Below are 14,980 nucleotides of genomic sequence, written 5' to 3' on the forward strand. Positions count from 1 at the left end.
GGACTGCAGTGGTGCAATCTTGGCTCACTGCAACCTCTACCTCCTGGGTTCACGCAATTCTCCTGCCTCAGCCTCCCGAGTAGCTGGGACTACAGTGCCTGCCACCATGCCAGGCTAATTTTTTGTATTTTTAGTAGATACAGGGTTTCACCATGTTAGCCAGGATGGTCTCGATCTCCTGACCTGGTGATCTGCCCACCTCAGCCTCCCAAAGTGCTGGGATTACAGGCATGAACCACCGCGCCCGGTGACGAGCTGATTCTAAAATGTATATGGAAATACAAAGGGTCAAGAATAGCCAAGACAAGGCTGGGCGCAGTGGCTCATGCCTCTAATCCCAGCACTTTGGGAAGCTGAGGCAGGAGGATTACCTGAGACCAAGAGTTCGAGACCAGCCTGGCCAACATGGTGAAACCCCGTTTCCAGTAAGAATACAAACATTAGCTGGATATGGTGGCACATGCATGTAATCCCAGCTACTCAGAAGGCTGAGGCATCAGAATGACTTGAACCTGGGAGGTGGCGGTTGCAGTGAGCCAAGATTGTGCCACTGCACTCCAGCCTGGATGACAGAACGAGACTGTCTCACAAGAAAAAAAAAAAGAATAGCTAAGACAATCTGGAAGAACACAGAGAACTCACCCTACCAGATATCAAGAACTGTCATAAAAGCTACAGTAATTAAAACTGTGTGGAATTGGCACAAAGCCAGTGGTATAGTTTGGATATGTGTCCCTGCCCAAATCTCATGTCGAATTTTAATCCCCAGAGTTGGAGGTGGAGCCTGGTGGGAAACGAGTGGATCATGGGGGTGGATTCCTCATAGTTCGGCACTATCCTCTTGGTGTTCTTCTCATGATAGTGAGTGAGTTCTCGTGAGATCTGGCCATTGTAAAGTGTGTGACACCTCCCTGCGTTCTCTCTCTCACTCCTGCTCCTGCCATGTGAGATGCCTGCTTCCCCTTTGCCTTCTGCCATGATTGGAAGCTTCCTGAGGCCCACCCAGAAGCGGAAGTCACTGTGCTTCTTGTACAGCCTGCAGAACCATGAGCCAATTAAACCTCCTTATAAATTATCCAGTCTCAAGTATTTCTTTATAGCAATGTGAGAATGAACTAATACAGACAGACATATAGATACCAAAAAAGAGAACAGAGAATGTGGAAACAAACTCACACATACATGGTCACCTGATTTGCAACAAAGGTGCACAGCAATGCAGTGGGGAAAGGACAATCTTTTCAGTAAATGGTGCTGGGGCAACTAAAAATCTACATAGAAAACAATGAACCTGGGACCCTACCCTTACATGATAGACAGAAATCAATTCCAGATACGCCATAGGCCAAAATGTAAATGATAGAATGATAAAACTTTCTAGAAGAAACCATAGAAGACTGTCTTCATATGAAGTAGACAAAGATTAAACAGGACACAAAAATAATGACCACTAAAAACATGATAAGGCCGGGCGCAGTGGCTCACATCTGTAATCCCAGCACTTTGGGAGGCTGAGGCAGGCAGATCACTTGGTCAAGAGATCAAGACCATCCTGGCCAACATGGTGAAACCCCCGTCTCTACTAAAAATACAAAAATTAGATGGGCGTGGTGGCGCATGCCTGTAGTCCCAGCTACTCAGGAGGCTGAGGCAGGAGAATAGCTTGAACCGGGAGGCAGAGGTTGCAGTGAGCCGAGATCGTGCCACTGCACTTCAGCCTGGTGACAGAGCAAGACTTCGTCTCAAAAAAAAAAAAAAAAAAAAGATAAACTGCAGGGTCAAGGGTGGGGCCCAGCCTGCCCAGACCTTAGGTCAGAACTAATAATCAATACTTTAATCTTGAGATCTTGAGGAAGGGGGCATCTTTTGTGTACATTTCTCCTTGATGCCAAGATTCTTCACTACTTAAGTCCTAAGTGAAAGGAATCTTCAAAACCTGCTAATGAAAACAGTATTATCTCTTTGGATTTATACTTAATTAAGGAGTGCTCAGGGTGAACTATATATCAGTATTTTAAAAAATCTAATATCCTTTTGTCCTACACAGAAATGCTCAGAGGTCACTGACTTTTTTTTTTTTTTTTTTTTTTTGAAAGAGAGAGAGTCTCCCTCTGTCGCCCAGGCTAGAGTGCAGTGACCTGATCTCGGATCACTGCAACCTCCACCTCACGGGTTCAAGGAATCCTCCCACCTCAGCCTCAGCCTTCTGAGTAGCCGGGACTCCAGGTGTGTGCCACCACGCTCAGCCAACTTCTGTATTTTTAGTAGAGACAAGGTTTCACCATGTTGGCCAGGCTGGTCTTGAACTCCTGACCTCAGGTGATCCGCCCGCCTTGGCCTTCCAAAGTCCCGGGATTATAGGCGTGAGCCACCGCGCCAGGTTGAGCTCACTGACTTTTAAATGAAGAAGAGAACGAAGTACAAAACAGTGACATGAATCACCTACTCTGCAGTAGATAAAAGATCAGGAACAAAAACCCACATCAGTTCAATATCTTTTCCACAGTAAAATATTTTATCCCTAACACAGTACGAGATATTCATTGATCTCTGTATACCTCTATGCTCTATCATCATATTCAGCAACCTGAATATTTTTTCTCACCAGAAATGATCTCTCCTCTGCTATTAAAATTTCCACCTGGATTTCTAAGACAACTCAAATCCCATTTTCTCCATTGAACTTTCCCTGACCAGGCCAGCTTGGTGAGTTCCTCTCCATATCTGAGTTCACACAGTGTCACCATTTTTGCCTTTCACTTAGCATTGATTAAATGTAGCATTTTGCCAGTTCTGGTCTGCTGTTTTGAGCTGCTGTTTATCCCTCAGCATCCCAGGAGCTGTTTCATCGCCATGGAGGGTAATCAATGATTTTCTTGTTTGTGTCTACACAAGCTACGCACTACTCCATGGCTACAAAAAGAGGCTCTCATTCTCACAGTACATACAGTTTCACTGGGGCACTGCAGGCACACACATCTGAAAAGTCATATGCAGCAGAAAACTATCTAAAATGAAAAGAGTAGCACAGACAGGAAGTATTCAATGTGTGGAGAAAGGGAGCTCAGGCTGGGCTGAGGAAGAATCCAAGGAGGATTTGGGTCTTGAGAGGGTTGTTGAAAATGGGAAAGTGGCCAGATGAGAGCAGAGAAGAAGAAGTGAATAGAGGGGGCCTGGCATTCCAGATGATCAAAGGCACAGAGCAGAAATGAACAAAACCCCACTGGAGGAGAGTGAGTGGATCCACCTCACCAAAGCGGAAGGCATAATTAGGTAACAAACGGGAGACGTGTTTGAAAAGTAAAGATGGGAACAGACTATCAAAGGCCTTGAGTGCCCAGGCTAAAACACCTGGACTTTATCCTATGAAGAGTGAATACCATTAAAAGTGCATGAGCTGAGAAGAGACAACGTAAATATAAGAAACTGTCATCTGAAAGCTCACTCCTAGAGAGCTCTCAAATGGGAAAGATTCTATTCAGTTCTGCCTAGAGACAGCAACATGGACCACATGATTTCTTCCAGTCTAAATGTGAAAACCATGATGTAACACCCAGCTCACTGGTCTTCCAGAGCCCATCTGTCAACCAGTTCATACCAGTCGGCTTTCTTCTTTCTGTTTGTAGCTCTTGCTTTGATCCTCCTCACTCTCCTTCTTCCCATCTAAATATTCTCCAAGTGCTTCCCTGTGATGGAAAAAAGCAGAGAAAATTAAGTTATTTCTAGTACTTAAATTCTATATTTAAAGGTTTTGGCCTGGCACAGTGGCTCATGCCTGTAATCCCAACACTTTGGGAGACCAAGATAGGAGGATTGCTTAAGGCCAGGAGTTCAAGATCAGCATGGCCAACATAGCAAGACCCCCAACTCTATTTATGTAAACAATAATAATAATAATAATAATGGTTCCATTGTACTTTGTATATAAATATATATTCCATATGGAATAAAATTTAAATATTGGCCAGGCACAGTGGCTTATAACTGTAATCCCAGCACTTTGGGAGGCCAAGGCAGGAGGACTGCTTTAAATCAAGAGTTTGAGACCTGCTTGGGCAACATAGAGAGATCCCATCTCTATCATTTAAAAAAAATTAAATATTAAAAAAAACTACAATCTTAAAAACACTAGAAGTAAATACAGGAGAATATCTATATAATCTTAGCATAGAAAACCCATCTTCGAATAAGACCAAAGTCAGAAAAAAAAAATTAAAATATTTTACTTTCTAAAATTTAGAAATTTTATCCTTGAAAGTCAAGGGATAAACTGATAAAAGATATTTGACAAAATTTTACTATCCATAAAATAGGAAGGGCTCCTTCAAATCAATACACAGAAGACAAAATACCAAAGAGAAAAACTGGCAGAGGATATGAACAGGCAATTTCCCAAAGAGATACAAATGGCAAACAGGCATTTGAAAATACGGTCAGCTTCACATACAATCAGAGAAACCAAAACCCTGTGAGGTGTCATTACCCTATTATCAGACTAAAAAAGATTTGAAGGGTTGACAATATCAGGTGGCAGCCCAGCTTTCCACATGCCATGGGTGGGAATGTAAAGTGTAACAACTTGTTTAAAAGGCAATTTGGCAAGATTTGTCAAAAGCTTAAATGTGCCTCCCCTCTGACCCAACAACCCTATCTTTAGGAATTTTTTACAGGAAGACTTTACAAGTACATAAATAAATATGCACAAGAAAGATGACTGTAACCCTGACAATACTCGTAAGACCATGGAAACATTCTACATACATATTAATAGCTAACTAGTTAACAGGAAACAATATTTCAAAAATACTTTGTAGCCTACAAAAAGAATGATGTAATACCTAGCAGGAGGGAAAGATGTCCACAGCAGTTAAGTAAACGCAGCCAGTTTTAGAACAATATGTAGACTATAACACAAATTTTCTTTTTAAAATAGGCTTGGCCGGGCGCAGTGGCTCACACCTGTAATTCCAGCACTTTGGGAGGCCGAGGCGGGCGGATCACAAGGTCAGGAGAGTGAGACCATCCTGGCTAACACGGTGAAACCCCATCTCTACTAAAAATACAAAACAATTAGCCGGGCGTGGTGGTGGGCGCCTGTAGTCCCAGCTACTCGGGAGGCTGACGCAGGAGAATGACGTGACCCGGGAGGCGGAGCTTGCAGTGAGCTGCGCCGAGCCGAGATCTCGCCACTGCAGTCCAGCCTGGGGAACAGAGTGAGACTCTGTCTCAAAAGAAAAAAAAAAAAAAAAAAAGGCTTATATGTGCACTGGACATTTTCTGGAAGTATATGTGACAAACGGATAACAGTAATTACTTAAGGAACAGGAATTAAATTACCAAGAAGTTCTATTTTCTACATTTTTGTACTGCATGAATTTTCTAAATAGTGCATGTGTGTGTGCTTATGTGTGTGTGTGGGAATCAGAAAATGAGACTAAAGGGGCGGTGGCGAGAGAAGGTTCCAGATTATGGACTTTTTCAGAGGAGGCATGGGGGAGTGACCTCACCAACCCCCACACCACATCATCAAGACCCTGCTCTCTCCTCTGGCACACAGTGGCCATAAGGGCTCTCAGTACTGCCTTAGGACAAATGAAACCTTAACATGACACAGCAGGTTTGTTTATTCGCTTTGTTTTGCTTCGTTTTTTGAGACGGATTTTCGCTCTTGTTGCCCAGGCTGGAGTGCAATGGCACGATCTCGGCTCACCGAAACCTCCGCCTCCCGGGTTCCAGTAATTCTCCTGCCTCAGCCTAGCAGATCTCTTTATCTCATTCTTTCTCGACTTTTTCTAACTCTGACTTCCGTTTCTACTCCCTTTGTTCAAAGTCCGGGACAATCCTACCTAGTGTGACACTATTTTGGAGATACAGAATTGAGTTACCGTCCTCCACTCCCAAACTAACCAAAACCCCTTGGTTTTTTCTTGTCATTTCATTGACTTCCCTATTCTTATCGAACATGTTCTTTGTTTTCTTACTAAGTAAACTAATTGTTCCATTTTACTCAGGTCTTCAGCTATTGCCAGGCTTATCATGTTCCCATCACCACTCAAAAAATTCCCTTGACTTTCTACTTTGACCACCAATTAATGACCAACTCTATTTAAATAATCTCTTCCAAGTGCTTTCTGGATCAAAGATCAGTGCTTCAGAAACAAACAAACAAAAACTATGCAGTCCAGATATTTATTATATATATATACACATACATACACACACACACACACACACACATATATATATATATATATATTTTTTTTTTTTTTTTTTTTTTTCCCCCAACAGCCCTGCTCTGTCCCCAGGCTGCAGTGCAGTGGCGCCATCTCGGCTCACTGCAACCTCCGCCGCCCTCTGCGGCCCAGGTTCAAGCAATTCTTCTGACTCAGTCTCCTGAGTAGCTGGGACTACAAACATGCGCCCCCACGCCCGGCTAACTTTTGTATTTCTTTTTTCTTTTTTTTTTTCTTTTTTTAAATTTTTTTATTATACTTTAAGTTCTAGGGTACATGTGCGTAACTTGCAGGTTTGTTACATATGTATATTTGTGCCATGTTGGTGTGCTGCACCCATCAACTCGTCAGCACCCATCAACTCATCATTTACATCAAGTATAACTCCCAATGCAATCCCTCCCCCCTCTCCCCTCCCCATAATAGGCCCCGATGTGTGATGTTCCCCTTCCCAAGTCCAAGTGATCTCATTGTTCAGTTCCCACCTATGAGTGAGAACATGCGGTGTTTGGTTTTCTGTTCTTGCGATAGTTTGCTGAGAATGATGGCTTCCAGCTGCATCCATGTCCCTACAAAGGACACAAACTCATCCTTTTTTATGGCTGCATAGTATTCCATGGTGTATATGTGCCACATAGACCTGGAATCAACCCAAATGTCCATCAGTGACAGACTGGATTAAGAAAACTTTTGTATTTCTAGTAAAGACGGGGTTTCACCATGTTGGCCAGACTGTAGATATGCTATAAATTCTTATTAACTAGTTTTAACTTAAATCTCATCACTGCCTTTTATGCATCATTTTTTACTGCTTAGCACTGTACTGTCCAATATGTAGCCAATAACCACACATGGCTATAAAGCACCTGAAATGTGGCTGGTGCAAATTGAAATATGCTATGAGTGTAAAATACACTCTAGATGGATTTTGAAGACTTTAAACAAAAAATATTTGCAATATAGCTCATCAGTATGATTTATACTGATTGCATATTAAAATGATACTTTCATATATTGGATTAAATAAATTATTAATTTCACCTGTTCTGTTTTTACCACTTTCAATGCTACTACTAGAAAACTTGAAATGACATATGTGGCTGATATTGTATTTCTCTTGTTCAGCAGTGAACTAGTATATTCTCCAAAGAAACTGTCTCAGACTTTTGTCTCTTCAGATTTGAGCTCCCTCCCTCCTGGGGGCTGAGTCCTCTTTTGGGAAGCTGTTTCCTCGCCACCGCCCCATGTTTGTGGTCTAAATGGGAGCTGCCATCTTGAATACTCCACTTCCTGACCAAAGTCCTTTTTCAGGATTTAAAAACATTGGAACTTGGTTGTCTACCTGGGTTTAGAGTTCTAGGTTGGAAATAACTTTCCTTCACTGTTTCCTTCCAGTGTTCCATTTGAGAAACCTAAAGTCATTCTGTCTTTACACCTTTGTATGAGATCATATTTTTGTTTTTATATATGATCTTTTTTTTTTTTTCCCCACTCTGGAAGCTCGTAGGCCCCTTCTCTTTGTTCTCAGTGTTCTGAACTTTCTCAATGGCGTGCCTTAGGGTGGGTCTATTTTCATCTACTGCTCGAGACATTTCAATCAGGAACCTCATGATCTTCAGGTCTGAGACATGTTCTTGAATTGTTTCCATGATAATACCCTCTCTGCTCCATTCTTTCTGGATCTAGAAAAGTGATAATATCTTCTAATTTAAAAAAATATATATTTTTCTGTGGCTGGGGGCAGTGGCTCATGCCTGTAATCCCAGCACTCTGGGAGGCCGAGGTGGGCGGATCACCTGAGGTAAGGAGTTCAAGACCAGCCTGGCCAACATGGTGAAACCCTGTCTCTACTAAAAATACAAAAATTAGCCAGGTGTGGTGGTGCACGCCTGTAATCCCAGCTACTTGGGAGGCTGAGGCAGGAGAATTGCTTGAACCCAGGAGGCCGAGGTTGCAGTGAGCCAAGATCATGCCATTGCACTCCAGTCTGGGCAACAAAAGTGAAACTCCATATCAATAATAATAATAATATTTTCTCTATAAGTTTCTACCTTTTTTCTTTGTGCTCTATTTTCTAGGGGATTTCATTATCTTTATTTTCCAACCCTTCTAATGTTTTCTATTTCTATAATTTTTTTTATTTCTAAGAGCTCTATTTTTTTTTCTCTGAACACTCCTTTTAGTATCAGTCTATTCTCATTTCATGGTTTCCGTATCATCTCTTTTTTCTTTGAGGATCTTTTTTTTCCCCTTTTTTTCCCCCAAAGACTTCAAAACTATCTCTGAGGATCTGAATGATCTTTTTGTGGTATTATTGGTTTTTTCTACCCACATAGTCTTAATTTCCTCTTAGGTGCTTTTTTCTCTTTGTTAATTTTCATATCTATCGTTCATGTTAAAGACTTTCCTCAGATGCATAGAAATCCTTGGTTACTGACTCATGACAAGAACTAAAAAGCCTATGAAAAAATTAAAACATTGGTTAAAAATAAATAAACACTGTTTTACGTGGAAAAAATCAAGCTACTGATAAAACAACTCTTATGAGGTGACTTTCAAAGCTGTTTTCACTTACATCATGTAATTTTAAAACTTTGAGTTCCATTATTCTAGTTGTTGCTGAATGTGTCTACTGCTGTTATTTTCAAAATGTTCTCCAAATTCTTGCCTATCTTGCCTGAGATGTACCAGAGACCTAAAGCTACAAGTATAATGGTAACTTCTATGACAACTTGGGAAAAGGATACTAATGGTACCAATTTTACATGTCACCATCTTCACAGTAGCTATCTAGTTGTTAAAGAAAGAGCTGCCTTAAAAGAAAAAAAAAAAAAAACTACATAAAGGATGGTGTGTTTTCATTATGTGTACATAAACCCACCTGATTATACAGAATCCAAGAATTTAGAGAAAATAAGGACAAATTAGTATCATTTCAATTTAAGTCTCTAGCCATTTGGAAGCTTGTAATATGGTGTCAGGATAAAGCAGAAAAAATAAATGTTAATAGTGTGACAAAAATTTAAACATTAAAAACAAGCTGATGGGGCTGGGCACAGTGGCTCATGCCTACAATCCCAGCACTTTGGGAGGCCAAGGCAGGAGGACCACTTGACCCAGGAGTTTAAGACTAGCCTGGACAACACAGCAAGACCCCATCTCTAAAAAAAAAAAAAAAAATTAGCCAGGCACAGTGGCCTGCACCTATAGTGCCAGACACTCAGGAGGCTGAGGCAGGAGGATTGCTTGAGCCCAGGATTCAAGGTTATAGTAAGCTATGATCAAACCACTGCACTCCAGCCTGGGCAATGGAGTAAGACTCTGTTGCTTAAAAACTAAATAAATAAATACTAAAAATAATTTTTTAAAAAAGCTGATGGGAGCTGTGAGTACAAGGGTGTGCCATAACAACTGTGCATGTCAGTGTGGGCTGATTTAATCGGGTGGCTTTGTGAGCAAACCCGATATTACTGTCTTTATTTTATTTTATTTTATTTTTTTATTTTAGAGATAGAGTCTCCCCCTCTGTTGCCCAGGCTGGAGTGCACTGGCATGATCTCGGCTCACTGCAGCCTCTGCCTCCCAGGTTCAAGCAATTCTCATGCCTCAGCCTCCCAAGTAGCTGGGATTACAGGCATGCACCACCACGCCACTAATTTTCATATTTTTAGTAGAGACGGGGTTTTACCATGTTGGCCAGGCTGGTCTCAAACTCCAGACCACAGGTTATCCACCCCTCTTGGCCTCCCAAAGTGCTGGATTACAGGTGTGAGCCACTGTGCCCGGCCCGACCTTAGTGTCTTTAAATCCTCCTTTTGGGGCTGGTCAGATTCCACAGAGAAACTTCTCCAACCTCCTGCCTGGAATCTGAAGGCCAAAGTGCCAGCCTGTTCCAAGAACTGGTGAGAGGACAGCTGGAAGGTCCTGGCATCCAGCGTGCATATGTCCCCTGAATCCCCTTATTTTCCATGAAGTATCTTTGCCTCGCCTCTGCCTAGCATCCCCCAAGCCCTAGACCCTCTGCTTGACTTTCTCCGAACTTCCAATCTTCTGTGCAAAGAGAGAGAAAAGTTCTAGGCATCTACCTATTAATTTTCCAATCGGTTGTCCTTATTTTGGTTCCCTTCTTCACCTCCACTTCTAGATATCAACTGAAAAAGAGTCAGAATCCACAAAATTAAAAGAAAACTTTATTTCTAAAGGACATAACTTATAGGCAGGAAACAAGCCTTCAACTGAGACTGAGAAGCAGGCTTTGAAGGTGAGAAAATAAAGCAGGTATTTATGCTAGGTGGGGAGGTAGGAAATGCATATGCTATAGGATATAGGAGAAAGTTGTGAATATTTACGGAGAAAACTCATTACGCATGTGCATTAGGCTTACATGTGCATGGAACATATGACAATACGCTACTCATGTTCACTTTGGGGTGGAGATTTAACATTTAAATGTACTACAATTGGGTCACAAATGCAAAAAGGTGATGCTTAGGGTACAAGTCCAGAATCTGTGCAGTCTCAGGGAACCAGTCCAAACTGGCCTGAAGTTGGCAGTCATCCAGCAAGAGGTCTTTGTGGTCCAGGGTGGTTGTCAGGTTGGAACCATAAACATTGGGAGGAGGGTGCTGGGTGGTCAAACCAAGTAAGTCAAGGAGTCTTCTGGCCTCTTGTCCTTTTCAGGTCAGCCTTTCATAAGACCTCATGATAATTAGTAAAGGGACAGGGGTAGCAGCACGTGGACATGTCCAGTCTCTGTTCTGTCACAGTTAAGGGCTAAGAACTTTGAGATCTCTTAGCCACAGAGGTCCTGTCACTCCACCGAAAGGACCATATGACTTTTTAAAGCCTCACGGATGAATATGATATGCCACCAATCTCCTAGTCTTTGGGGATTTAGTGCAGAGTAAATCAAGAGGGTTCTCGGCCGGGCGCGGTGGCTCAAGCCTGTAATCCCAGCACTTTGGGAGGCCGAGACGGGCGGATCACGAGGTCAGGAGTTCGAGACCATCCTGGCTAACACGGTGAAACCCCGTCTCTTCTAAAAAATACAAAAAACTAGCCGGGCGAGGTGGCGGGCGCCTGTAGTCCCGGCTACTCGGGAGGCTGAGGCAGGAGAATGGCGTAAAAACCCGGGAGGCAGAGCTTGCAGTGAGCTGAGATCCGGCCACTGCACCCCAGCCTGGGCGACACAGCGAGACTCCGTCTCAAAAAAAAAAAAAAAAAAAAGAGGGTTCTCAGCTTTCTTCACTATCAGCTTATTTTTCCATCTTCTTGAATCTGCTAACCCATTTACCATCTATCTCGTGCTTCCCAGCTTCCACAATTTCATTGCTGTTGAGTCCTCCTGTTCTTGACTTTGTGAATTTGCATCTTTTTTACTGAATCCCCTTACATGTCATTTTAACAGAGTTTAGATACAGATCTAAGGTAGATGTATGTGTTCCATCTGGTATCCACTACCCAGAAGTGACATCTCCCGGCTGGGTGCGGTGGCTCACACCTATAATCCCAGCACTTTTCGAGGCCAAGGTGGCAGGATTATTTGAGCTCTGGAGTTCGAGACCAGCCTGGGCAACATGGTGAAACCCCATTTCTACCAAAAATACAAAAAATTAGTGGGGCATGGTGGTGCGCACCTGTGGCCCCAGCTACTCGGGAGGCTGGAGTGGGGGAAATCACTTGAGTCTAGGAGGTGGAAGTTGCAGTGAGCCAAGGTCACACCACTGCATTCCAACCTGGTGACAGAGTGAGACCCTATCTCAAAAAAAAAAAAGAAAAAAAAAAAAAAGGAAGTTACATCTCCCAGAAATGTCAAACCTAAACTAAGACACCAGAGATTGGGAGTGTCAGGAGCATTAGCACATTATTCCTATTTTTTTTTTTTTTTTTTTTTTTTTTCTGAGAAGGAGTCTCGCTCTGTCATCCAGGCTGGAGTACAGTGGCACGATCTCAGCTCAGTGCAACCTCCACCTCCCGGTGTTCAAGCAATTCTCGTGCCTCGGTCTCCTGAGTAGCTGGGATTACAGGAGTGTGCCACCAAGCACAGCTAATTTTTTTGTCTTTTTAGTAGAGACAGGGGTTTCACTATATTGGCCAGGTTGGTCTTGAACTCCTGGTCTCAAGTGATCCACCCACCTCAGCCTCCCAAACTGCTGGGATTATAGGCGTGAGCCACCATGCCTGGCTGTATTCTTTATATGACATTTGATTCTGTTAACTTTCACCTTAACATTACACCTCATGACAAAAGAAGGCCCAGGCAGCAACAGCAGTGGGTATCACAGGCAACCGAGGGGTGTACTGCCTATAGATAACATAAAAACAATACAACTGCTTTTTATTATCACATGTGCCAGCAATTCAAAACAATGTCAGTAATAAAATACTCCTTTCTGAAAAAGCTCTTGTCAATCTAAGTTCTGATCCATTGCTGCAATTACTGTTGGTTATTAATAATATATATGTAAGCTTCAATATAGCATATTTTAATCTCTTTTCCTTTAATTAACAGATAAGTTAATTCAGGGAACTTCCAGGCTCACACAGACTCAGCTTCATGCACTTGTTTTGACAGCACATTGAAATGGTACAGAATGCTCCCAGCTCACTTACGCACAATGCATGGCCCCAACCACTAATACAGAATAGAGGCTGGGCACAGTGGCTCACACCTGTAATCCCAGCACTTTGGGAGGCCAAGGCAGGTGGATCACCTGAGGTCAGGAATTCAAGACCAGCCTGGCCAACATGGTGGAACCCCATATCTACTAAAAAATACAAAAATTAGCCAGGTATGGTGGCAAGTGCCTGTAATCCCAGCTACTCGGGAGGCTGAGCCAGGAGAATCGCTTGAACCTGGGAGGTGGAGACTGCAGTGAGCCAAGATTGTGCCACTGCACTCCTGCCTGAGTAGACAGAGTGAGACTCTGCCTCAAAAAAAAAAAAAAAAAAACATAGCCTTTTTAAAAAACAAGACCACCACACCATTATCATAGCCAATAGATTCCTTAATATAATTGAATACCCAGTCCAACTCTTTACATAGCTCTTTCTCACCCTCACTACCACTTACCTTCAGATGCTACATCTATTATTCTTCATATTTGCTCATTGCTTGTTTCCAGTAGGACTCTTTTCAAAATGTATAATTGTTATTTGTTTACTTGTTTAGCTGCGCTTTATTTTTTCCCATCTCCCTCATTAGAATATAAGCTTCCTGAGAAGAGAGATTATGTTTGCCTTGTTTATCATAGAATCCCCAGCACAACTGCCAAGGTCAGAGTAGCAGACAAGGACTTGGCCCACAGAGAGTTTTGAAGATGGCTTACAAAATATAACATCATTTGGTGCAGCCAACAAGAATACAACTCGTATGTGCTCACCAAAGAAAGCAGCAAAGGATAGATAGGCTAAGGGTGCACGCTGGTAAAGATTCATGGTCCCTTGCCCAATTCCTGAACCTAAGCCAGTGTTCAGACCCAGAATCTATTGACTGAAGAGGCAGCAGGGTCCCCACAAGGAAGGATCTGGAACACAACAGCAAATATAATGATTCCCCTAATCCTTCCCCAAAGGGGCCTAGGGTCATCTACTCAGGTGGGCTGTACGATAAGGAAAGAGGATACCCAGAAATGTTTAGGATTAGAACAGGATCTGAGTTAGCATTGACACGCAGAGACCCGAAGCATGCTCTCACCCACTTAGAGTGAGGACATACGGGAGGCAAAGTCCTACTTACAGAGGGTCTACCAGGTCTCTGGACTCAGCCAGTCATCATGTCTCTAATGGCCAAAAGTAGAATTGGGACTGACATACTTAGAAGTTTGAAAAACTCCACTCCTTGGCCTACAAATAGACCTGTCATAGTGGGGAAGGCCAAAAGTACATCTCTGAAACTGCACCTGAGTACACAGAAAACAATATTGCCGCCCAGGGCGGTTGGTGGGCATTAGTGTCACCCTGAAGTATCTCAATGATGCAGGAGTGGTGATCCCTATTGAATCTCCTTTTAATTCATGGATCTGGCACCTGCAGAAACTGGATCCTAGAAAACGACTGTCAACTACCGGAAGCTGCACAGGTAGCACTCCTGAACACAGCATCTACGCAAGTGCGGTAAGCTTCGCTAGAGCAAATTTGTACAGCCTCAGGCACAGTATGTGTGGCTACTGATTGGGTCAAATGCATGCTTTTCTACATCAGGAAAAAGAATCAGGAAGTTCACATTTACATGGAACAGACAATGATATACACTCACAAGTCTGTCACACTCACAGGACCATGGTAATTCTCCTGATCTCTGTCATAATATATTCTGAATACATCAGGGACATCTGGATATCCCAGAGAACATCACAATGATCCATTACTTCAGCACTGGCAAACTATGGCCTGTGGGCCAGATCCAGTCCACCACGTGCTTTTTTATGGCTTCTAGGCAAATAATGATTCTGACAATTTTTTTTTTTTTTTTTTGAGATAGAGTCTCGCTCTGTCGCCCAGGCTGGAGTACAATGGCACGATCTCAGCTCACTGCAACCTCTGCCTCTTGGGTTCAAGCGATTCTCCTGCCTCAGTCTCCTGAGTAGCTGGGATTACAGGTGTACGCCACCATCCCTGGCTAATTTTTGTATTTTTAATAGCGACAGGGTTTCACCATGTTGGTCAGGCTGGTCTCAAACTCCTGACCTCATGATCCCGCCCGCCTCAGCCTCCCGAAGTGTTGGGATTACAGGTATGAGCCACTG

The 14,980-nt window shown here is 42.9% G+C and overlaps 1 protein-coding gene across 3 annotated transcripts in view; it reads right to left on the reverse strand.

Moving 5' to 3' along the window:
• DRC1 (dynein regulatory complex subunit 1) overlaps positions 1 to 14,980 on the reverse strand; it is a 265,623-nt gene that overhangs the window by 38,393 nt on the left and 212,250 nt on the right. For all 3 annotated transcript variants that reach the window (XM_050753628.1, XM_050753627.1, XM_050753629.1), the window contains one exon: positions 3,599 to 3,686. In XM_050753628.1, the coding sequence (XP_050609585.1) occupies positions 3,599 to 3,686 (88 nt within the window). The remainder of the gene's footprint in view (positions 1 to 3,598; positions 3,687 to 14,980) is intronic.

Source organism: Macaca thibetana, chromosome 13 (genome assembly GCF_024542745.1).
Source record: "Macaca thibetana thibetana isolate TM-01 chromosome 13, ASM2454274v1, whole genome shotgun sequence".
Taxonomy (NCBI): Eukaryota; Metazoa; Chordata; class Mammalia; order Primates; family Cercopithecidae; genus Macaca; species Macaca thibetana.